General features: G+C 41.5%; 1 protein-coding gene and 1 long non-coding RNA gene across 5 annotated transcripts in view; one reads left to right on the top strand and one right to left on the bottom strand.

Moving 5' to 3' along the window:
- Positions 1 to 306: 306 nt before the first annotated feature.
- The window catches only part of robo4 (roundabout, axon guidance receptor, homolog 4 (Drosophila)), a 129,719-nt gene continuing 103,468 nt past the window's right edge, over positions 307 to 26,557 (top strand). For 3 of the 4 annotated variants that reach the window (XM_060909274.1, XM_060909273.1, XM_060909276.1), the window contains exon 1: positions 307 to 687. In XM_060909274.1, coding sequence (XP_060765257.1) covers positions 474 to 687 — 214 coding nt within the window. In that variant the 5' untranslated portion in view covers positions 307 to 473. Of the gene's footprint in view, positions 688 to 25,151; positions 25,424 to 26,557 lie in introns of those variants that run through there. The other variant, XM_060909275.1, reaches the window with a different exon arrangement.
- On the bottom strand, positions 3,796 to 4,291 carry LOC132873673 (uncharacterized). Its single transcript, XR_009651586.1, has 3 exons — positions 4,227 to 4,291; positions 4,050 to 4,137; positions 3,796 to 3,944 (listed from the first exon to the last, which is right to left on the bottom strand). It is a non-coding gene; the product is annotated as an uncharacterized LOC132873673 (long non-coding RNA).

The following is a 26,557-nucleotide window of genomic DNA, read 5'->3' as shown; positions in this document are numbered from 1 at the left end:
CCTTGCATCGCCTATCGTACGTACCCCCTTCCCATCCCCTCCTGGCCCCACATCCCAGCCTTGTTCTCTATCTGTGGGACGTGCAGAACGAATGACACAGATGTTGTTGGAGGAGACAGCACCCCGTCCTTTTCCTCTCCTCCTTGCTCCCAGCATGGGGTCTCAGACTTGTTTTTCAATCATTGTGCCCTCCAACTTCTTTTCCAAAAGAGAACAGGGAGAGAGGGAGGGAGGGAGGGAAGGAAGGAGGGAAAGAGAGAGAATGAGGGAGGGAATGTGGAAAAAAGCACTGGGGGAACATAAAGAAAATTCTTTATAACAATCCCCAAATAACTTAGCACAGGTCTGCTGGTGGCGATCAGCTAAAGCTTGATTTAGGCTTGCCCTCCACTGGGATGGCACTCTAGGGAGGAACCGAGCAGTGGGAGCGTAGAAAAGAAGTGCATTCCAGTGTGGATCTTTTCCATGTGAAGATGCAGCTCTCAGCATGGCTGCTTTGGTTGGCATTCCTGTGCACCTGCTCAGAGCAAGCATCAGGTCACTGCAAGTGCCACTGCACATGTTCACCCAAGGATCAACAGCTACAGGTGTCTAAGAGGTCACAGAGGGCAGAGGGTAAAGGAAATTATCACCATCGCCTGGCATATGCACATCCATCACGTAGAGACAGGAGTCACCGCAGGAAAGGTAAAGTCCCTACCACAATCTGTTCCATATCTGCTCCTAGTCTGGGCTTCTGGAACCAGTATCTTATGATTTTGTCCATTGTGTGAATGCAAAAAAAAAAATTCCATGCCATGATACAGCTGTGTGCTGTAGACAGTTTTCCATTGGTGTTCATCATAGTACAAAGATTGAAAAGATGATCGATTGGTTATGCATGGATTATACTCTGCTTCATTGTTTCTATTCCGGATAAATTCCATTTTCCATTCTTTGTCAGGAATGTCACGGCTATGTTCATGCAACAGTTTTGAGGAAAACACTTTCTGTGTGTCAGCCTGGGGGCCAATGCATGAAATCATTGCGACTTGTTGAACTCTTTTTTTCATGAGGATTTCCTTTTGCTTGATGTCTAGTTGTTACAACATTAAAAAACTTTGTAGTGGTGGCTCAATAGCATGGCTCAATTATAAACATTATACTGTGGAAAAATTACTCTGTTTTTGGTGTTTAGAATCTTTTTTTTTATAGAAACCCATTTAGAAATTATATTTTTTTTTCAGGTTTAGTTTTTGAATGGATGATGTATGTGAGGATTTGGAAGATGGGAATATCCCAAATAAATCAGTACAGTACATCAATGGTATAGTGAATAAAACTGGACTGTTTTTAGGCAAGCTATACTACAGGTATTGGCAGATATTCATTATTAGAAATATTTAAATTATAAAATAGTATATTTATTAATATTGTTGAACATTAGCTGTTTTTTTAAACTATCAGGTTTACATCTTAATCTTTAAAAATTGGTCAATTTGGCTCCCCCCCCTTTTTTTTCTTTTATTAAACATTAATTATACCCATATCAGAGTCAACTTGGAAGGTTTTTGTCTGACTTGAGGCATCTTTCTTAAAATTACAAAAAGTGACAAATGCTTCTCAAGCAAATAATGTAGTACTGGTAACATTTCAATTCATGTTTTTGTCAATAGTGATAAATTAAATTGATGCATGGAAAATAGTTTCAAAATTTACAAATTAAACTCAAATGTTCTTTTTAACTCGTGACTAATTTAATATGTTGGATTAATTTGTTTCTGGCTGGTTTAGAAGGCAAATATTCAATATCAGTATGTCTGTCATGAACAGTCCGAAAGGGTTTGCATAATGAATGACTGCAGTTGATATTATGTATATTGTGATAGTCTATTCTGAATATATTACATGGACATTAAACAAGAATTTGAATGAAAGTGTTAATACAGCAGCTTGTTTTCTCTTTGAAACTCCTGCGTACATAAATCTTCCTTCAGTCCATTTGGGACTCTCTTTCGTTCCGCTGCTCTTTTGTTGCTTCTGAAAGCCGTCGAAGTGTTGGCCATCAAGGCCATGATCTCTGGATCAATACACGTCTATCAATGAAGCTGAGGCCTTTTCAACTTACAATGGACAGCTCACTAAACACTTTTTTATTTAGGTCTTTCTCAAAGGAAAATGAACTGCCATTGCTTATTTTTCTCTGACACTTTGCTTTCTATCCTCTCAATCTGTTCTCTCACTTCAATGTTTACATCAGCTTGAAAGTAACTGTGTCTTAAATGTATCAGATATAATTTTCCTGCCTTAAATGTTTTCAGTGAGGATGTCTCATAGATGTTTTGATAAAGTTACATTACAGTTCAGTGTATTATATGCAGTCTAAAATAATAAATTCACTGCAATTTTAGGTTTAAAAATACTTTAGACCACATTCAAGTCAACAGATGGCATAATAACACAATCACAAACTACAAAAAGTATATTGTTGTTGTAATAGGGTTTTTTTTATTTGTTATGCTAATTTTGTGACTTAAAGCACTTTTTTTTAAAAATAACTTGAACTGGCATAAATGTACCTTATAATAATTCATAGCATACAATAACTGTGATATGGATCTCAATCTGTATCAGTATTCAGGGAACCGGAGGTATTTCCATGTATTGTCTTGGACTTTGCTTTCCTGTTTTTGCTAAAGTGCATGGCTGTTCTATGTTCAAAAACATGAAATAAACAAACTCTGATGTACCTGCAATGAAATAAGGACCAGTGAGTCATAGAATTGATGGTAAATTGATTTTAAAGTATTTTTCTAAATAATAAGGGCCTTGTAGCCTCTAACAAAAAAAAAAAAAAAAAAACTGTGTAGTTCGGGAACTGTTAAAACACAATGGGTGTTGAAAATATTATAGAGTAAAAAGTGTGGTGTATATATTATAAATATTATAGAGAAAAAAAGAGTATACTAATAATAGTCTAATATACAGTGATGCTTGAAAGTTTGTGAACCCTTTAGAATTTTCTATATTTCTGCATAAATATGACATAAAACATCATCAGATTTTCACACAAGTCCTAAAAGTAGATAAAGTGATCCCAGTTAAACAAATGAGACAAAAATATTATACTTGGTCATTTATTTATTGAGGAAACTGATCCAAGATTACATATCTGTGAGTGGTAAAAGTATGTGAACCTATGCTTTCTGCCCTACTAACAATTTTTGGTTCCCAGAACGTTCCTGGAACACTAGCCTTTGGTTCCAGTTTGGTTCCGGCTACATTCCCTGAAAGTCATTTTTGGTTCTGTTTAGGTTGTCACTTGGTTGGCAGGAAAGTTTAATTTTGGTTCCCAGAACGTTACTCATGTGGTTCCCATTTGGTTCCCTCACCATTCTCACACCGTCCCTTTATCCTTGTTCATGTCATGTTTGTTCCCTCAACGTTTCCATATCGTTCCCATAACCTTACATGTTTGGTTCCCTAGACGTGCTCCTGATGTTCCCCCAACCTTGTTTATTATGTGTTGGTTCCCACAAGGTTCCCCTACAACATTCTAGTAACCTTGTTGGTTACATGTTTGGTTCCCTCAGTGTTCCCCCGATGTTCTTTCCCTCACCATAATGTTGTCATATTTCTGTAGTATGTAATTCATTGTAAAAGTTTTGGTTGCATGACAACTATTTACTTCAGAACATATAAGCAGTGATGAATGACCAGGAAAATGTTGCAGGACTAGAAAGTTTAATAGAAAAAAATGTCAAGAATACAACATTAAGGACATCAGCAACACAGTGCAACATTGTTATACATTATAAAACATCTGACAACTATAGACAATTATGAAAACTATTTCTTAATAAAATACAATAAAGGCAAAAAATAAGAAAAATTTTAGAAATGCCAAAAACGGGTGCGTGTGCATAGAAGTTGGTGTACGTCTTCAATCTTGAGGACCAGCTGACCTAAAAAGAATAAGAAACAAAATGTTTAACACCAACTTAGTGCCAACGTTTCATTTAATTATTGTGAATATTCAGCGATTGATAAAAGACTTAAGTTTAATTTACCGTCTGTGTGGTGCAAACTTCAGTGCATGCCCAATGCACTCCTCAATATCAGCTACCTTCTTGCCAGGGAAGTTCTGCATGCAGGCCTCTACAAATAGAAGTAAAAAAAAAAGTTACACATTTAAATCTCAGTCAAACTTGGCATAACACTGATTTGAAAAATGTATGAACACTTACCCGTTATAATTTTGCAAAGGATTAAGTTCTGGAAAGGCTTTTTTGCTCTCCTCCCCCTCAGGCTGTACTGCACCAGGACATTGTTGGTAGCCACCTGGCGTAGAATGCGACGAATGGCTGCCCCCTGATTCGCCCCTCCCAGGCTTTCAAGGAAACGTTTTTACAAAAAAACAAACAAAAACAAGAAAAACATAAGTATACAATGAAAATGAATTTGGAGAGCTTATGTGGTCTACTTTCATTAGCCAAATCAATACATTACCAATGACAATTTATTTCATATATAATTATGTCCAATTAATTACCATTTGGTTCCTTCTTTCTGGTTGAGCCAGACTCCTGTCTAGCTCCTCCAGCTCCTCCACTGTGCTGCATAGGCCCAACAGCACATCTTCCTGCAGAGGAGGCTGAGGCGAGTTCAAGACCACAGCAGCCTCCAATGTCTCTGACTTCCTCTACATACCCTCCATCCTCCTTTCCATAGCCTCCATCCTCCTCTCCATAGCCTCCATTCTCCTAGTCATTCGCCCCATGTGCTCTTCCATGGCTAGGTACATTTGTGATAGAATTCATTTTAGTTTTTGAACATAATATACTTGTCATATGTGAAAATGTGTGTATATAGTACTTACTTCTTTTTGTGTCATCCGTCATCCTCAATAGGAGCCTCTTTCGTTCCTCCAGGACTACAGGTAGAATTGAGATGAAATTCATTTTAGTTTTATACCCAATACACTTTTCCTGTGTGAACATCAACAAGTGTGTATGAAGTACTTACGCCTTATTACGGCAGCCATGCACACACAATGGCTTTAATAGCCCAGCCATTTCATGTGCCTCTAATGGCTGTCATTAGCAAGTAGGCTAAGCTTAATTGCTCTTGGTCTAGTGTTTTGTGTGAATTTAAAACTCAGTTTGGAATACTTATTGAGACATCTACATTTTATTTTTTATTGTAGTCTACTTGACTTAATACAACTTGCGACATATATACTTATTTTATTGTAGCGTACTTTACTCTTTCTATTTCAGCTTTGGTTCAATTAATGTGCTATAAAAACAATGAATGGAGAAACAATGAATGAAGGCTGCACCACAGACCTAAAATGAACTAGACTGGCAGCGCCTGTTCTAAACACTAGGTGGAAACTGGACGCCATCTTACCCCAGACTAACTCAGCTGTGAGTTGTTTAACAGTATTTTATTTATTTTCGGAGGGATTTTCACATTGCATGCCGATTTTTTTATAGGCTACACAGCAATAACAGTTTGCTGTGCGAAGTCTGGAGTAAAGTCTGGGGTAGCCAAAAATGGTGGCCGCAGATTCTGGTACCACGTGACCGACTGCCAGTATAGTTTACTTTAGGTCTGTGGGCTGCACTAATACAGTGATATGCTCAGTTTTTCATAGCCAAGAGAAACAAGGAGAGAACATACCAAGTCATTAGGGGAAAAAACTGTGTTGTACTGCAGGATAAAAATTGAAATATTGTTTTTTAAGGCCACAAATACAATGGGTCCACAAAACTCAGCATCAATAAATGTTGTCTTTAAACCAGTTTGCAAAAGATAAAATGCAATGGCCAGCTAATCAGCCATTTAATGTGTGGAATCTGAATAGCAGTAGCCTAACAATGGCTGTCATTATCAAGTAATTAGGCTCTTGGCCTACTTATGTGTGTCTGCATTTCACTGAATTTAAAACAACTTAAAACAACTTGAGACATCTGTACTTATTTTATTGTAGCCTACTTTACTCTTTCTATTTCAGCTTTGGTTCAATTAATATGCTATAAAAACAATGAATGGAGAAACAATGAATGAAGGCTGCACTAATACAGTGATATGCACACAGTTTTTCATAGCCAAGAGAAAAAGGAGAGAACATACCAAATCATTAGGGGGAAAAAAACTGTTGTACTGCGGGATATAATTTGAAATATTGTTTTTTAAGGCCACAAATGCAAGGGGTCCACCAAATCCAGCACCAATAATGTTGTCTTTAAACAAGTTTGCAAAAGATAAAATGCAATGGCCAGCTAATCAGCCATTTAATATGTGGAATCTTAATAGCAGCGTACCAATGGCTTGCATTATCAGGTAATTAGGCTCTTGCCTACCACACACACAATGAATGGGGAACCCCATTTGGAATGCAACTTGCAATATAATTCACTTTGTATGGTACTCTTTGCACTCTTTGTAAGTTAGACCTACTTTTGTGTATGTCTCCATTTCAATGAATTTAAAACAAATATCATACCTTTTTGTATTTTACTCTATTTGCACTTTGGTCCAATTTAGCCCTACCATAAAAATGAACAGGAGAAATTAATGAATAATGTCACACTAGGCTGGCCTAGTGTAAAATATCAAGGAAACAAAAACTGTCAGCACTGGTTCTCAGAACAACCAAAAAACAGCCAAGCATAACATTGTGTGGTGGTAGCAGTGCAACTACTGGCTAACGTTTCATATGAGTGGTTCCCTAAAAGTTCAAGGAACGTTAGCCTTTGTTTGGTTTTTGCTGTAACCAAAGGGAACGTTCTTTAAATGGTAGTTTTTGGTTTGGTTATAACCTAACCTTTAGAGAACCAAATTCTAACGTTCCCTTTACGTCCTCTGTTACTAGGGTGGTGTGACCCCCTTGTGCAGCAATAACTGCAACTAAACATTTCTGGTAACTGTTGATCAGTCCTGCACACCGGCTTGGAGGAATTTTAGCCCATTCCTCCATACAGAACAGCTTCAACTCTGGGATGTTGGTGGGTTTCCTCACATGAACTGCTCGCTTCAGGTCCTTCCACAACATTTTGATTGGATTAAGGTCAGGACTTTGACATGGCCATTCCAAAACATTAACTTTATTCTTCTTTAACCATTCTTTGGTAGAACGACTTGTGTGCTTAGGGTCATTGTCTTAATGCATAACCCACCCCTTCTCTTGAGATTCAGTTCATGGACAGATGTCCTGACATTTTCCTTTAGAATTCGCTGGTATAATTCAGAATTCATTGTTCCATCAATGATGGCAAGCCATCCTGGCCCAGATGCAGCAAAACAGGCCCAAACCATGATACTACCACCACCACCACCACCATGTTTCACAGATGGGATAAGGTTCTTATGCTGGAATGCAGTGTTTTCCTTTTTCCAAACATAACACTTCTCATTTAAACCAAAAAGTTCTATTTTGGTCTCAGCCATCCACAAAACATTCTTCCAATAGCCTTCTGGCTTGTCCACGTGATCTTTAGCAAACTGCAGATGAGCAGCAATGTTCTTTTAGGAGAGCAGTGTTTTTCTCTATGCAACCTTGCCATGCACACCATTGTTGTTCAGTCTTCTCCTGATGGTGGACTCATGAATATTAACATTAGCCAATGTGAGAGAGGCGTTCAGTTGCTTAGAAGTTACCCTGGGGTCCTTTGTGACCTCGCCGACTATTACATGCCTTGCTCTTAGAGTGATCTTTTGCTGCTTTTCCACTACAAACGCGGCTGAGTCGGGCTGAGCCGTGCTGTGCTGAGTCGAGCTGAGTGGGGCTGTTGGAGTTGCATTTTGACTACAACTGCGCTGAACCGTGCTGGCTGGAAGTGGGTGGACACATTGGGTGGAGTTAGCGAAAGTGGGTGGACATCACGTGATGTCGTTAAGCGGCGCAAACAGTGACATCAGTGATCTTTTAAGTGGTAGTCTCACGACCTGGATAGTAAACAATAAACATGGAGGACATGGAGTCGTTAGTGTTGCTGGTCTTGGTGCTGTGGCTTGTTGTCACCGACAACGCCAACAGATACTGGCAAGAGCGTATAGATGAGGCAAGGCGCATAAGGCTTCAGAAATTCTCGTAATTCGTAATTCTTCTTCTTCCGGGTTTACGGTGTTTACAGATCCCAGCATGCTCGCGGGGCATGTGTGGACGTGTGAGGACACTCCTCCTCACCGATCAGTGCACAGGGGAGTGTCTGCTCACGCCCCTAGCCTCACTCAGCTCGGTTTGGCTCGCTTCAGCCCTACTCCAAAACCGTGCGAGTTTTGGGTGCTAAGCAGGGCTGAAGCGAGCTGAGTCGTGCTGTTCTGAGGTAGTCGAAACGCGAGCCGTGTCGGGCTGAAGTGAGCTGAAGCGAGCCGAAGTGAGCTGAAAAAGGGTAGTGGAAAAGGGCCATTTGTTGGTCGACCACTCCTGGGGAAGGTAACAATGGTCTTGAATTTCCTCCATTTGTACACAATCTGTCTGACTGTGGATTGGTGGAGTCCAAACTCTTTAGAGATGATTTTGTAACCTTTTCCAGCCTGATGAGCATCATCAACTCTTTTTCCATGGAGATTCCTTTATCCTACGAGGAGAGTATATTCTTTTTTTCACTTGTTCACCATACTTATTCACGCATAGATTATTTCTTTATACACAAGTCCTTACTTCCACTGGTTAAAGAATGTGATTATAACAGTATTGTGATATCTGATCATGCCCCTGTAACATTCATTTTGATCTTCCCCAACTACAGACCTAGCAGATTCAGATGGAGACTCAACCCACTACTTTTGTCAGATGAATCATTTATTGCCTTTATTAATGTTTACATAGACATATTTTTAGAAACGAATGTAAACAAAGAGACTTCCCCTTCCTTGCTTTGGGAGGCCCTTAAAGCTTACCTGAGGGGGCATATTATCTCCTATAATGCTTCTGTCCACAAAGCGCGAATGGCCAGACAAACTGAACTTTCAGAACTTATCTTTGGAGTAGACAGGGCCTATGCTGCTGCCCCAACCCCAGAGCTGTATAAACAATGAATGACATTTGACATGCTTTCAACTGGACAGGGGGAATGGGCCTTGTTAAAAACCAGACATATGTCCTATGAACATGGAGAGAAACCAAGCAGAGCTCTTGCTTACAGTCTGAGAGAGACATCCACTACTCATGTAATTGATCAAATTGAGTCTGAAACAGGATTATTATCAGACCCTTTAGAAATCAATAAGCAGTTTAGTGATTTTTATTGTAATTTATATACCGCTGAACACCCTTCTGACTGGAGAGTAATGGATACATTTTTTGTAGGTCTGGACATACCAACCATGGATGAGAACATAACATCTTTAGATAGCCCTTTCTCTCTAGATGAGATTAATAAAGCCATCACATTAATGCAGAGTGGAAAATGTCCTGGCCCAGATGGCTTTCCTACAGAATTTTATAAAGTTTTCAGCTGCATCCCAGTGCATCCCCCCAACCCTACCCCAGGCATCAATATCTTTGCTTTTGAAAAAGGACAAGGATCCCCTTAATTGTTCCTCCTACCATCCCATAAGTCTCCTTAACGTTGACATTAAGATACTGGCTAAGGTGTTGGCTCTCCGTCTTGAGTCTGTTTTGCCCTCCCTTTTGTCATGTGACCAAACTGGATTTATCAAAAATAGACAATTATTTTTTTTAATATCAGGCGTGTATTTAATATCCTTTACATATCGTCCTCGTCTCAGTGTTCAGAGGCACTTTTATCTCTGGATGCTGAGAAAGCTTTTGATCGTGTGGGATGGAATTATTTGTTTTATGTTCTTAAGCAGTTTGGTTTCGGGAACACTTTTATTTCTTGGGTTCAATTGTTGTACACCTCCCCTTTGGCTTCAGTTAGAACTAATGACACTTGTTCACCATATTTTCCTCTTCAGCACAGGACTAGACAGGGCTGCCCCCTGTCCCCATTACTTTTTGCACTGGTTATGGAACCTCTTGCAGCTACCATTAGGCAGTATACAGATATTAAGGAAATCTTAAGAGCAAATAAGGAGCACAAAATTTCCTTATATGTGGATGATGTCCTTCTCTATGTATCTGACCCTGTGACATCTATCCCACATATTCTTACTACCCTAAAAGTTTTGGGTAGCTTCTCTGGCTATACGCTTAATCTTGGCAAAAGTAAGCTCCTCCCTATTAATACAGCTGCTAGATGAATCACATTTCATTCTTTACCATTCAAAGTGACCAATGATAAACTAAATTACCTTGGCGTGTCTGTTACAGAGTCTCACTCTCAGCTTGTGAAGGCTAATTTCACCCCACTTTTGGAGCGTACCCAATAGGATCTCACCCGCTGGTCCACACTGCCTTTATCTTTAGCTGGGTGTATTAGTATAATTAAAATGAACATCCTTCCCAAATTCTTATTTATTTTTCAATGTATTCCATGTTTTCTTACAAAAACATTCTTTACAAAACTTGACAGTGTTGTTTCATCTTTCATTTGGAATAATACAATGCCAAGGATTAGGAAATTGTTCTTACAAAGGCCAAAAATATATGGTGGGATGACTCGACCAAATTTTCAAATTTATTATTGGGCTGCCAACATCAAATGCCTATTGTATTGGCTTTGGGACTCATCCCTCATGGATCTTCCAGTCTGGTTACAAATTGAATCTAACTCTTGCAGTCCAATCTCACTTTCAGCTCTTTTGTGTTCATCCATTCCTTTACATTCACCTCAGCCCTGCCAGAATCCAGTAGTGCTTCATTCCCTAAAGATCTGGTCTCAGTTTCGTAAACACTATAGACTAGTCTCCATGTCGGTTTATGCTCTAGTTATGGCCAACCATCTAGTTCCAGCTTCTCTGTTAGAAAGTACATTCACTGGCAGCGTTTAAAAAACACCTTAAAACCCATCTCTTCATGGAGGCCTTTGGCTCCTAGTTTCCACAAGCACACACGCACACACTTATATGCACCCACACACACACTTCTACACTGACACCTTGTTAAGCGACCTTGGGTATTTTGAAAGGCGCTATATAAAACCAAACTATTATTATTATTATTATTCATTCAGTGGTTTAAAAATGGGGTTTTGAATATTAGGACGTTGTATAAGGATGGCATTTTCATGTCATTTAATCAGGTTAGACAAATATTTGCTTTGCTAGCAAATATTTTTTTCAGATATCTGCAAGTCAGACATTTTGTACAGAGTCATTTTAATCAGTTCCCCTCATTACCAGAGACATCTTCTTTGGATGCAATCCTAGAGGCGCAGCCTGAGATTAGGGGAACTATATCAAGGTTCTACACAAGTATATTTGACATGGAAGGCTGTTCATTGATGATAATAAAAGATAACTGGGAGAAGGATATGGGTATAAATATTACAGATGATCAATGGTCTAACATACTTCAAAGAATCCATTCCTCTTCCATTTGTGCGAGGCATAGTTTAATTCAGTTTAAGATTGTGCGCAGGCTCCACATGTCTAAGGTTAAGTTATCCAAAATCTACCCAGAGGTTAATCCTATTTATGACAGATGTAGGCAAGCACCTGCTACTCTTTTCCACACATTTTGGTCATGCTCCAGTCTAACCTCATTCTGGTCCTCAATATTTGAAATATATTCAGCAATTTCAGGCCTAAATATTGATCCCTGTCCTTTTATTGGACTCTTTGGTGTACCATCAGAGGATCTTCCCCTACAAAAGCCCCAATTAAACTGTACTGCCAACTCCTCACTTTTAACACGGCGACTCATTCTTTTAAATTGGAAAAATGACAAACCTCCCTCCTTTGGCAAATGGATATGTGATGTCATGTTTTTCCTTAAGGTTGAAAAGATTAGGTACACATTGAATGGATCAATGGGCAAGTTTGATGTAGTATGGTATCCCTTTATTTCTTATGTGGAACAGCTGACAATACACCTTGACTCTGTGTAATGTACCCTATATGTAAGATAAGTAGGTAACTACTTTGTGGGATTTTCTTGTGTATCTTTTATCTTGTGTGTCTTTTTTGTTTTGGTTTGTAGGTTGTTGTTTTTTGTAATGTCTTATATTTCCTTTAATTCTGTCCTTAATGTTTACTTTCTTTGTATATGTTTGAAAGCTCAATAAAAATACATTGATAAAAAAAATGTTAAAAATCAAAATCTAGATTTGAATTTTTAAGGTTATTACAACTACATAGTGTTGTATTAAAATTTCAAATAGAAAATAGTGGTTTTTCATGCTACCAATTTTTTGGTAAAGAAAATTTAAAAAATTTCTGCGGTCTACAGTGTCTTGCAAAAGTCTTTATCCCCCTTGGTGTTTGTCCTGTTAAGCGGGAATTAAAATTGATTTTTGGAGGGTTAGCACCATTTGATTTACACAACATCCCTCCCACTTTAAAAGGTGCAAATTGTTGTTTTATTGTGACACAAGCAATAATTAAGATGAAAAAACAGAAATCTGGAGTGTGTATAGGTATTCACCCCCTTTCGTATGAAACCCCTAAATAAGAGCTGGTCCAACAAATTCACTTCACAAGTCGCATAATTAGTTGATTAAGATCCACCTGTGTGCAATCAAAGTGTCACATGATCTGTCACATGATGTCTGTATAAATCAACCTATTCTGGAAGGACCCTGACTCTGCAGCACTACTAAGGAAGCCATGAAAACCATGAAAACCAAGGAGCACTCCAAACATGTCAGAGACAAAAGTTGTGAAGAAGTATAGAGCAGGGTTGGATTATTTTAAAAAAAAAATCCCAAACTTTGAATATTCCAAGGAGCACCATTAAATCCATTATGGCAAAATGGAAAGAAAATGGCACCACTACAAACCTGACAAGACAAGGCTGCTCACCAAAACTCACAGACCAGGCAAGGAGGACATTAATCAGAGATGCACCAAAGGCACCAAAGAGAACACTGAAGGAGCTGCAAAGATCCACTGCGGAGATGGGAGTATCTGTCCATAGGACCACTTTAAGCTATACGCTCCACAGAGCAGGGCTTTATGGAAGAGTGGCCAGAAAAAAACAGCATGTGGCAGACTCCCCAGACACATGGAGGATGATTCTGTGGTCAAATGAGACTAAAATTGTCAGAAATGGTGAGCTGAGGTGAAGTGAGGACCCAAGAGCAGACTCAAGACAGGCAGTGTACAAAAGGAAACTTCTTTAATGAAGTACAGGGCAGAGGTACAATAGGGCTCAGGCAAAATCAGTGGTCAAAGAACAGGCCAAGAGGTCAAAACACAGAAGAGCAGGCAGGCACGGTCAGAGACAAAAACAGGACAGAAAAATCTTCACAAAAACTGAAGAAAACAGGGACAAGGGAAACCCAGGCAGAGGAAGCAAAAAAAAAAAAGACAATCCAAAGGAACAGGCAGGTAGAACAGGGACAAAAACTGGACAGAAAACTAGGCAAAAAAACAGAACAATACAGGCAGGGGGAATCGAGAACTCACAATACCAAAGGGGTGTAGCAAGGTGAGGAAAGTCTGCAAGAGACAGTCTGGCAACAAGAGTAGCTCCAAACAGCTCTTAAGTAGGCCCTGGCTGATGGGAGAGGAGTGGTAGCAGGTGTGGGAGTGCCGCTTCAGGGAAGATGGCCCCCAGCAGGGCAGGACTGAATTCCTGTCCCGGATCCAGCCTGGAGCCGGCGTGGAAGTCCCACAAACTCAGGCATGGATGGACTGGACTGTGGCAGTACCCCCCCCTTCAATGGGTGCCTCCAGGCACCTTAGGAAGTGCCTCAGGGAACTGGAGACGAGGGGTTTGACTTGGGAGACATGGAAAGTTGGGTGAATACGGTACATGGTTATGGGCAGAGACAGTCTTACAGAGCAGGGATTAATTACCTTGGAGACAGGGAAAGGCCCAATGAACCTGGGAACCAATTTGTGGGAGACCATCTTGAGGGGCAGTTGGCGAGTGGAGCATCACCTGCTGCCCCACCCGATAGATGGGAGCTGCTGAGCGGTGTTTGTCGGCTTGCTCTTTAAACATCTTGACAGAACGTGGGAGCTTTTTCCTGGTCAATGCCCCATTCTCCTGCAGTGGCACACAAACACCTGGGCAGAGGGCACATCGATGACTTCTTGGACGGGGAAGAGTGGTGGCTGATAACCTAGAGAGCACTGGAAGGGGGAAAGACCTGTAGCAGAGGTGGGTAAGGAGTTGTGAGTGTACTCTATCCAAGGAAGGTTCTTGCTCCAGGAGGCCGCATCCTTGGACACCATGCACCTGAGGGCCACTTCCAGCTCCTGGTTGACCCATTCCATCTGTCCATTGGTCTGAGGGTGGAAACCTGAAGACAGACTGCGAGAAGCACCAATGAGTTTACAGAAAGCTTTCCAGAATTAGGCAGAGAACTGTGGTCTGCGGTCTGACACGATGTCTGAGGGGAGTCTGTGTAGACGAAAAACATGGAGTATCAGCAATTCAGCGGTCTCTTTGGTGGTGGGAAGCTTGGGCAGAGGGATAAAATGAACAGCTTTAGAAAAACGGTCGACAACAGTGAAGATACAAGTATTGCCACCTGAATTAGGGAGTCCTGTGACGACATCCAGGGCTATGTGTGACCAGGGTTGATGGGGAACAGGAAGGGGTCGCAGCAGGCCAGCAGAAGGTCTGTTGCCAGTCTTGTTCCTGGCGCAGATGTAGCAAGCTGCCACAAACCTCTGGACGTCCTCCTTGATGAATGGCCACCAAAAATGTTGTCAGATGAGCCCCAGAGTCCGGGCTGCTCCTGGGTGGCATGCCATTCTGGAACCATGACCCCACTGCAACACCTGTGCCCACACAGAAACAGGAACAAAAAGATGGTTAGGAGGTGCATTACTGGCCCTGGGTCCTGCTCATGGGCCTTCTGGACCAGGGTTTCCACCTCTAACAGAGCGGCCCCCACCAGACACCATGGAGGAAGGATGGTCTCAGGGGAGGTCGAGTCCTCCTGGAGGGGAGAGAACATTCTGGACAAGGCATTGGCCTTACCATTCTTGGAGCCTGGGTGGAAGGAAAGTGTGAACTTGAAGCAAGAAAAGAAGAGAGATCATCGGGCCTGGCGAGAATTGAGGCTCTTGGCAGTCCTGAGGTATTCGAGGTTCTTGTGATCTGTCCATACGATGAAGGGAAGGTCTGACCCCTCCAGCCAATGTCTCCATTCTTCCAAGGCCAGTTTCATGGCCAACAGTTCCCTATTGCCAACGTCGTAGTTTCTCTCAGAGGGGGAAAGCTGACAAGAGAAGAAGGAGCAAGGATGAAGCTTGTTGTCACTAGCCGATCTTTGGGATAATATGGCTCCGACCCCTGACTCTGAAGCGTTGACCTCAACCATGAACTGCCGGGACGGATCTGGAATGGTGAGTATGGGTGCTGACGTGAACCTTTGTTTGAGCTCTGAGAACGCCTTCTTGGCCCCTTCCCCCCAGCTGAAAGGGACCTTGGTGGAAGTTAGAGCCATGAGGGGCCCAGCCACCATACTAAAGTTCCTGATGAATTGCCTGTAGAAACTCGCAAACTCAAGAAACTGCTGGAGTTCTCGCTGAGAGGATGGGGTGGGCTAGTCAGCAACTGCCTTGAGTTTCAGGGGGTCCATCTGAATCTGTGCAGGGGAGATAATGAAACCCAGAAAGGAGACAGAGCTTCTATGGAACTCGCATTTCTCGGCCTTAACAAAGAGTTTATTTTCTAGGAGTAATTGAAGGACCTGCCTGACGTGGATGCTGTGTTCATCAAGGGACTGGGAAAATATCAATATATTGTCCAGATAAACAAAAACAAAAAGGTTAAGGTAGTCCTTCAGGACATCATTAACAAGGGCCTGGAAAACCACAGGAGCTTTAGTCAGGCCGAACGGGACCATGAGATATTTGTAATGGCCCGTGGGGGTGTTGAACGCCGTCTTCCATTCGTCCCCTTCCCTGATCCTCATGAGGTGGTAAGCATTGCGCAGGTCTAGCTTGGTGAAAATCTGGGCTCCCTGGAGTAACTCAAACGCCGTGGTCATGAGACGTAGGGGGTAACGGTTCTTGATGGTGATGTCATTTAGTCCCCGGCAATCAATGCAAGGGCGCAAGGATTTGTCCTTCTCCACAAAAAAGAATCCTGCCCCTGCAGGAGAAGAGGAGGGATGAATAGTTCCAGCTGCTAAGGACTCTGATGTATTTATCCATGGCTTGCCTTTCAGAAGGAGAGAGAGTGAGTAAAGTCACCCCTTAGGTGGTGCAGTCCCAGGGAGAAGGTCAATTCCACAGTCATAGGGCCTATGGGGAGGAAGGGAAACAGCTTGAGACTTGCTGAACACAGGTTTTAAATCATTATACTCAGGAGGCATATTAGAGAGGTCAGGATATTCACTAATGGTGGGCTGGAGCAGCTCGGCGTGAGGGAGGGCAGATCTCAGGCATGACGATAAACAGAATTGACTCCATCCTAAAATGGTGTTGTTAGTTCAGTTGACATGGGGGATATGTAGAGTTAAGGCCAATTTATGCTGACAATGCAGTCCTCGCAGATGGCATCTGCGTAGCCCCCCCCTTCGCAGACGCTCTGCGCGCACCTCCCAAAAATTGTGACCACCGCAGAAGCCTCGCAGACAAGAGGGCTCTGATTGGTCCACTCTACATCTGCTGTACACGCACTTCCGCTTCCCTACTTTCCCGGTTTGGTTTTTTTTCACTACCGCCATTTTTAAAAACACGAGCGAAGATGGAGCAGCACGAAGAGCGGTTGATCGAGGAAGTGAGGAAGTACATACATCTATACGACTCCAGTTCTAGTCATTATAAGTAACCGGAGGATAAACACTCCACTAACCACACCAACCAAATACTCCTAGCGATTTCGCGACTTCGCGCCCCCTTGCGTTGTGGCGGTGAATAACATCGCACACGCCTATTACTCCCCGCTCAATGATAAATTACAACTGTCTGCGAAAAGCTATCTGTGAAAGCCTTGTCGCAAGAGCATGCAGAGGCCTTTAGCCAGGGACCTGTGCCAAGAACTATGGGCACATGGGGGTTGCTCATGATGAAAAACTGGATGGATTCAGAGTGGTTGCCCGAAATTCTTAAGGTGACCGGGGCTATTTTATGGGTGATAGTGGTCAGACCAGTACTGTTAAGGGTCAGGACAGTGAAGGACAGGTTCAGAGCCAGTAGTGGAATCCCCAAGTGCTTGGCAATGGTCGAGCAGATCAGGTTTCTGTCAGCCCCTGAATCAATGAGAACCTGGAGGTCATGGGGCTGATTGCCATGGATAATGACCACTGGGAGTAGCGGTCGATCAGTAGGGGGCTGATTCTGGACATTGCCCACCAGGGCCCCTAAACTCACTGGTAGGCTCTTCCTTTTAAAGGGCAAGATTGGCAGTAATGCCCCAGCTGTCCGTGATAAAAACATGCCCTCATATCCCGACGGCGCTGTCGTTCCTCAGGTGAGATGTGGACTCAGTCTACCTGCATTGGCTCAATGGAGGAAATGGGAGGCTGAGGGGGAGCAACACTAGTCAGACTTCTTTCTTTCACCCGCTGTCTGATCCAGGAGTCAATACAACTGGTGAGGTCCATGAGACCGGGGAGATCAGGTGGCAGTTCTCATGAGACCAGTTCATCCTTGATGGAGTCTGACAGCCCATTCAAAAATGCATCAAACAAGGCATTCTCATTCCAGCCACAAGATGCCGCCAAAGTGTGAAACTCAATAGCATAGTCAAAAGCGGACCGGGCACCCTGCCGCAGCCCCATGATTTCTCTTGCTACCTCTCTGCCAGACAGAGAGCGGTCAAAGGTTTGCCTCATCTCCTCTGTGAAATTCTTGAAGATGGTGCAGCATGGTGCATTGGCATCCCCACTCCGTAGCTTTGCCAGTGAGGAGAGTGATGGTGTAGGCTACTCAGGAACGCTCTGTGGGGAAGGCCAGTGGTTGAAGCTCAAGGGTTAGCGAGCATTGAGAGCAGAATGATCGGCAGGTACCTGGTTCTCCGTCGTATGGCTGTGGGGCGGGAAGTCTCGGCTCCCTGAAGAGGGCTGGAGCAGGAGGGGCGGTAGGCGAAGGGGGTTGTGTAGGAGCAGACGTTACTTGAAGCTGTTGTAGCTGAGTGGCAAGAAGATTGACAGTGTTAGAGATGGCGACAAGGTTTTGGTTCACCTGTTGGATGTCCTGTTGGTGGGTCCCAAGGAGAGCTCCCTGCTTTTGCACTGCTGCTCTTAGCTGGGCGAAATCTGCTGGGTCCATGCTGTCCAGACTGTGCTGTCAGAAATGGCGAGCTGAGGTGAAGTGAGGACCCAAGAACAGACTCAAGACAAGCAGTGTACAAAAGGAAACTTCTTTAATGAAGTACAGGGCAGAGGTACAATAGGGCTCAGGCAAAATCGATGGTCAAAGAATGGGCCAAGAGGTCAAAACACAGAAGAGCAGGCAGGCACAGTCAGGGACAAAAACAGGACAGAAAAATCTTCACAAAAACTGAAGAAAACAGGGACAAGGGAAACCCAGGCAGAGGAAGCAAAAAAGCACAATCCAAAGGAACAGGCAGGTAGAACAGGAGTAAAAGCTGGACAGAAAACTAGGCAAAAAAACATGGAATGATACAGGCAGGGGGAATCAAGAACTCACAATACCAAAGGGCTGTAGCAAGGTGAGGAAAGTCTGCAAGAGACAGTCTGGCAACTGGAGTAGCTTCAAACAGCTCTTAAGTAGGCCCTGGCTGATGGGAAAGGAGTAGTAGCAGGTGTGGGAGTGCCGCTTCAGGGAAGATGGCCTCCAGCAGGGCAGGACTAAATTCCTGTCCCGGATCCGGCATGGAAGTCCCACAAACTCAGGCATGGATGGACTGGACCGGACTGTGACAAAAATGGATATTTTTGGCCATCATAGGAAATGCCGTGTATGGCGCAAACCCAACTCTCTGAGAACACTATTCCCACAGTGAAGCATGGTGGTGGCAGCATCATGCTGTGGAGATATTTTTCATCTGCAGGGACATGAAAGCTGGTCAGGACTGAAGGAAATATGGATGGCACTAAATAAAGGGCAATTCTGGAGGAAAACCTGCTTGAGTCAGCCAGACATTTGAGACTGGGACGAAGGTTCACGTTACAGCAGGACAATGACCCTAAACATACTGCTAAAGCTACACTGGAGTGGTTTAAAGGGAAACATTTAAATGTATTGGAATGGCTTAGGTAAAGCCTAGACCTCAATCTAGTTGAGAATCTGTGGCATAACTTGAAGATTGCTGTAAACCAACACAACCCATCTAACTTGGAGGAGTTGGAGCAGTTTTGCCTTGAGGAATGGGCAAGACTTGCAGCTGTAATTGCAGCAAAAGGTGGCTTTACAAAGTATTGACTTTGAGGGGTTGAATACTTATGCACACTCCAGATTTCTGTTTTTTTTTTCATCTTAATTATTGTTTGTGTCACAATAAAACAACAATTTTCACCTTTAAAGTGGTAGACATGTTGTGTAAATCTATAAATGGGAGATGCTAACCCCCCAAAAATCAATTTTCATTCCAGCTTGTAATGTGACAGAACAGGACAAACACCAAGGGGGATGAATACTTTTGCAAGACACTGTATTACAGTGGATTTATTGCATTTTTGAACCAAACTCTTAATATGTGGTTAATTTTACTTCACCTGCTGTATTCATACAATATTTGAATATGATGAACTTGGAGAAGATGTTTTTCTAAGTCATGTTATTGAAATTTGATTTGTTGATGTCATAAGGATTGATTTTATCAGAATGTCAAGACAAGAAAAAGACTAACACAACTATCCTGACCACCTTACGCCAAACAATCAAGATGACGGGAGTGTGCCACAACTCGAGCAAAACTCTCATTATTTTATTCCAGCATTGGAAATTTGGAATAAAATGAATGAATGGGCCTTAGTGTAACATCATCGAAGAACAGTGATGTGGAGTCTGGGATGCCCCATGACACCACAATGAAAAGTGTAGCATGTCAGAATTTTTTGTATTTTCTCACCTAGTTTGACAAACCCTATGAAGTGTTCCTGGATAGCCATGATTGACAATTTCTTAACACTCCTCCTAGATGACATGCAAGGATGTGAACGATGATTGATCAGGGTCAAACTTGTAGTGCTGCCAGTCTCCTGACCAATACACAGCAATAATTTATGGCACTATGATTGCTTAATCTGACATGGTGACCAGCATGAAAAACTAGAAACAAACAAAAGGAACTCGCACACCTATATGCCGATGTAATAATGTACTTTTATTACATATTAAAACAACAAAAAAGTGCTACCCAAGTGAAAAGTGCAAACGTTTCGGTCACAATCAGACCATCCTCAGTGCAAACATTAAAAATAAAGACACGCCCATATATAGACAAGGCCACGTACATGGAAGACAGGTAGTAGGCCTACAACCAAACTTGAATACAGGTTAGGGTGCATGGATAAAGACATCCTATCATCAGTACCGTTCCTGTTATGATTTAACTAATGACATAATTTATAGTCATGATACATGTCATAAGGAAAGAAAATAATCTCATCTCATTATCTCTAGCCGCTTTATCCTTCTACAGGGTCGCAGGCAAGCTGGAGCCTATCCCAGCTGACTACGGGCGAAAGGCAGGGTACACCCTGGACAAGTCGCCAGGTCATCACAGGGCTGACACATAGACACAGACAACCATTCACACTCACACCTACGGTCAATTTAGAGTCACCAGTCAACCTAACCTGCATGTCTTTGGACTGTGGGGGAAACCGGAGCACCCGGAGGAAACCCACGCGGACACGGGGAGAACATGCAAACTCCACACAGAAAGGCCCTCGCCGGCCCCGGGGCTCAAACCCAGGACCTTCTTGCTGTGAGGCGACAGCGCTAACCACTACACCACCGTGCCGCCCGAAAGAAAATAATAATAATAATAAAAATAAAAACATAAAAAAAAAATATGAAAAACATCGGACAATAAGCATAAGACTAAGTATACAAACTATTCATAAAAAACAAGTCAAGTCAAAATCATCATTCAATCCATTCGGTTGCAATGTTTTTAAATAAAAAATCCATCTGGCCTCACATCTCAGTAAAGACTGGCTAGTACAGCTACTACGACAATTGGGGAGAACTCTATCAATGCCAACAAATTTAAGATCATTAGCCAAATGTTTAGCTTCATTGAAGTGTCTTGCAACTGGCGATTTGGAGTCCCCCCTATATATCGCGCTCCGATGTTCATTGAGACGGATTCTCAACTGTCTGCGGGTGCACCCCACATATTGTAGACCACAGGGACAGCTTAGGAGGTAGATCACATTGATAGAATTACATGTTATAAATTTTCTGATGTTTGTCCGAAGTTTTTCATATTTTTTTTAATGTTTTTATTTTTATTATTTTCTTTCCTTATGACATGTATCATGACTATAAATTATGTCATTAGTTAAATCATAACAGGAACGGTACTGATGATAGGATGTCTTTATCCATGCACCCTAACCTGTATTCATGTTTGGTTGTAGGCCTACTACCTGTCTTCCGTGTACGTGGCCTTGTCTATATATGGGTGTGTCTTTATTTTTAATGTTTGCACTGAGGATGGTCTGATTGTGACCGAAACGTTTGCACTTTTCACTTGGGTAGCACTTTTTTGTTGTTTTAATATGTAATAAAAGTACATTATTACATCGGCATATAGGTGTGTGAGTTCCTTTTGTTTGTTTCTAGTTATTCTATTGGAACTTACGCACCCACCAGGTATCAAATTTAAAGGTGCGGTACCTCCATTGGAAAGCACGTTACTTATTGTTTGGGTATTCTGCTGCCACCATCTTTAGTAGATGGTTTACGATGGCCAATTTTGCCGAAATTAACAGTCTTATGGACAATTATGCACAAACGCGCACCTTCTTAGAAGCAGATATTGAGAATATACTTTTTCCACGGACTGCTCTCACTGAAAGTTTCTCAACAGCTGCTACAACAGCGGATTTAAATCGTAAATTTAAACAGTTGTCGTTTAAGAAAACTCGCTATGTCTTACATGACACAATACTGAGTGAGTACGTGCGCGCTAAGAGGATTCCTCGAGGACTACCTATTCAGAAGCCACCAACTCTGGGCCGTCAAGACCCAGAAAAACAAATATATTGTGTAGTCTGATCCCAGCATTATCCATATTCGAACACACATGGGTAGCTATAGGCTAGCATTTACTACATTGTATAACATGAGAATGTCACTGCAGATGACAAATTGGCATGATTCTTGATTTTTTTTCCTACATTGATTAACATGACTGGGTGCAAAAAAGTGAAATGTAAATAAAAAATGTATTATTAATGTACAAGTAATGTATACAGTAAATGCCCCCAAAACTCAAGGGTAGTCATGAAGTACAATTACTCAAGTATTACCACCTCTGTGTATCATGCTTTAGGGAATTTTGTTTTATTAATAGCAAGAAAACTTAGACAAGGTGGACAAAACAAGGACAAGAACAACAACACCTACCACCAAACTCCTAGTATATTGGAATTACAACCCCGATTCCAAAAAAGTTGGGACAAAGTACAAATTGTAATTAAAAATGGAATGCAATAATTTACAAATCTCAAAAACTGATATTGTATTCACAGTAGAACATAGACAACATATCAAATATCGAAAGTGAGACATTTTGAAATTTCATGCTAAATATTGGCTCATTTTAAATTTCATGACAGCAACACATCTCAAAAAAGTTGGGACAGGGGCAATAAGAGGCTGGAAAAGTTAAAGGTACAAAAAAGGAACAGCTGGAGGACCAAATTGCAACTCATTAGGTCAATTGGCAATAGGTCATTAACATGACTGGGTGTAAAAAGAGCATCTTGGAGTGGCAGCGGCTCTCAGAAGTAAAGATGGGAAGAGGATCACCAATCCCCCTAATTCTGCACTGACAAATAGTGGAGCAATATCAGAAAGAAGTTCGAAAGTGTAAAATTGCAAAGAGTTTGAACATATCATCATCTACAGTGCATAATATCATCAAAAGATTCAGAGAATCTGGAAGAATCTCTGTGCATAAGGGTCAAGGGCGGAAAACCATACTGGGTGCCCGTGATCTTCGGGCCCTTAGACGGCACTGCATCACATACAGGCATGCTTCTGTACTGGAAATCACAAAATGGGCTCAGGAATATTTCCAGAGAACATTATCTGTAAACACAATTCACCGTGCCATCCGCCGTTGCCAGCTAAAACTCTATCGTTCAAAGAAGAAGCCGTATCTAAACATGATCCAGAAGCGCAGATGTCTTCTCTGGGCCAAGGCTCATTTAAAATGGACTGTGGCAAAGTGGAAAACTGTTCTGTGGTCAGATGAATCAAAATTTGAAGTTCTTTATGGAAATCAGGGACGCCATGTCATTCAGACTAAAGAGAAGGACGACCCAAGTTGTTATCAGCGCTCAGTTCAGAAGCCTGCATCTCTGATGGTATGGGGTTGCATTAGTGCATGTGGCATGGGCAGCTTACACATCTGGAAAGACACCATCAATGCTGAAAGGTATATCCAGGTTCTAGAGCAACATATGCTCCCATCCAGACGACGTCTCTTTCAGGGAAGACCTTGCATTTTCCAACATGACAATGCCAAACCACATACTGCATCAATTACAGCATCATGGCTGCGTAGAAGAAGGGTCCAGGTACTGAACTGGCCAGCCTGCAATCCAGATCTTTCACCCATAGAAAGCATTTGGCGCATCATGAAACGGAAGATACGACAAAAAAGACCTAAGACAGTTGAGCAACTAGAATCCTACATTAGACAAGAATGGGTTAACATTCCTATCCCTAAACTTGAGCAACTTGTCTCCTCAGTCCCCAGACGTTTACAGACTGTTGTAAAGAGAAAAGGGGATGTCTCACAGTGGTAAACATGGCCTTGTCCCAACTTTTTTGAGATGTGGTGTTGTCATGAAATTTAAACTCATCTAATTTTTCTCTTTAAATGACACATTTTCTCAGTTTAAACATTTGATATGTCATCTATGTTTTCTATTCTGAATAAAATATGGAATTTTGAAACTTCCACATCATTGCATTCCGTTTTTATTTACAATTTGTCCCAACTTTTTTGGAATTGGGGTTGTAAATGGAAGCCTGTTTAGGTTATTTGAGGGGGGGAGGAGTCACATAGTAAGTCAATAATGGGAATGTATCTCATATGATACCATATGTCAGTATAATAAGAATATTTTCTGACAATTATGGCTTACTATCTCATTATTATATAAGAGGCATTATTATGAGAAATCAAGTAATAATTACGAGATACTAAATCATAATTATGAGATAGTAAGTCATAAGTCAGTATAAGATAGAATCACATTTATGAGATTGAAAATCATAATTATGAGATAGAAAGTGATAATTATGAGAGCATTATCTCATTATTATGAGAAATCAAAGAATAATGAGATACTAAGTTATAATTATGAGATAATTATGAGCTAGTGAGTCATAAGTCATTATTATGAGTTAGCAATTAACAGTAATTATGAGATACTGGGGCAACACGGTGGTGTAGTGGTTAGCACTGTTGCCTCACAGCAAGAAGGTTCTGGCTTCGAGCCCAGTGGCCGATGTGGGCCTTTCTGTGTGGAGTTGCCTGTCCTCCTTGTGTCTATGTGGGTTTCCTCTGGGTGCTCTGGTTTCCCCCACAGTCCAAAGGCATGCAGTTAGGTTAACTGGCTATTCTAAATTGCCCATAGGTGTGTGTGTGAATGGTTGATGGTCTGGGAACCCAGCCACTGTTTGGTTCTGGTCCCAATCCTGGAAAATGGGAGTGTTGTGGAAGGAAGGGCATCCAATGTAAAACTATGCTCCAATTAATATGACATGGCAGACATGGCACCCCACATGCATAAGTGGGACAAGCTGGAAGAAGACGTAATTATGAGATACTAAGTCATTATGATGAGATAGAACATCATAATTATGAGATAGAAAGTCATAATTATTAAACCATTATTTCATTATTATGGTGGCTGAAACGGGCTTCCATATAGAATTGAACTCTGTACAAACTCTGTGATGATGGGAGGCTGATAGGCGCCGTGGCTGTGATGTGACCTGCGCTCGCGCCTCTCCGGCTGTGTGGGGAGTGTCCCAGATCCGGAGAGAGAGAGAGAGAGAGAGAGACGCTTCTCAACCTATTAACGGACTTAAGTGTGATGTTTTATATCGATTGGACGTTGATAAACTTGTTATATTTAGCGTAACACCTACTTGTGTAAAACTTGTTTCCTACCGGAAGTCGGTTATCAGCGACAGCGATGCATTAAACCTTTTGGCAAATTTTATTTCTCCGGTGAGCGCGTGAGGAGAGCAGCGCCCATGTTCAGGATTTACCTGGTTGCTGCAGTGTTTCATTGCCTTCAAGGTCAGCAGAGTGTGTTTTATGGCTAAATATATTATTTATGTCCGAGTCAGGCTCTGTAGCCTGTAACTATAATGACTGTAGGAACCTTCTGTGGAAAAGTCTTAGGCATATGCAAAGAAATGCTGTAGAGTAAAGATGCCTTCATCAGCAACAACGAACTTAAATGTTTCTACATAAAATACTATAAAGAGCATTAAATAGCAATGAAACAAAGCCAATATTTGGTGTGAAGAGCCTTTTGCTTAAAAAAAGTAGTCTCAGGTACAGTTTGTGCAGTTTTATAAGGAAATGAGCTGTAAGTTTTACTGAGCATCCTGAAGAACCAGATTAGTTCTTCTGGAAACTTCTGGAGTTTTCACACTTGCTCCTTATTTTTGCAGCAATACCCAGCAACCTTCATTATGTTTTTTTTTTAATCTTTTTTTATCTTTTTTTTCCGTCTGAAAACTGGTATCTTGAATGTTTTTGTCCTAACTCAATAATGTAGGACAAAGTCATACAATAAAACTGGATAAAGTTTGTACTAAAACAGGATAGGGTGATTTTTGCATTGTACTGTATATAATTATAGTTTCTGAAGGGAGGTTCAGTATCCATGATTTTGCTGTACTATAAATTTCATGCAGTGTATAGTATCTCAGTGTGCATAGGATTGGTTGATTTACCAAAAAAAAAAAAATCTGTGAATGATAGGGTTAGGGTTAGATTAGGTTTAGTAAATCACATGGCAGAAAGAACATCTCACATTTTAGTTACATATTAAGTTGTTGTTTTTATCTTTGAACTCACATTTTTCTATACGTCTATTATATAGCCAATATATATAAATAATTTTTAACTCTATATTTTAAGGCATGTCCAATCCCATTTTGTCCATTGTTTTCCTGAAAATCCTCCATTCCATAAAACAGACATCAAGGTTGTAGATAATTTATTTCCGCTTTTTCAGGAAATGCCCATTTATGAGACAATAGAAACATTTTACAGTTGATAACAGTTTTGCCAAGAATGTATCACATTCCAGTCTACATTGTTGAGCTGTTTGCATGACTATAGAGATTGGAAGTAGGTTGAAGATACACATTTAAGATGCGATAAAATACTTGGAAGTGGAGAATAGTTCTGCTAGGCTGT

The sequence above is a fragment of the Neoarius graeffei genome, chromosome 25 (genome assembly GCF_027579695.1).
Source record: "Neoarius graeffei isolate fNeoGra1 chromosome 25, fNeoGra1.pri, whole genome shotgun sequence".
Taxonomy (NCBI): Eukaryota; Metazoa; Chordata; class Actinopteri; order Siluriformes; family Ariidae; genus Neoarius; species Neoarius graeffei.
Note: the sequence above shows the minus strand (reverse complement) of the source record. Positions and strands in the feature narration are given on the sequence as shown.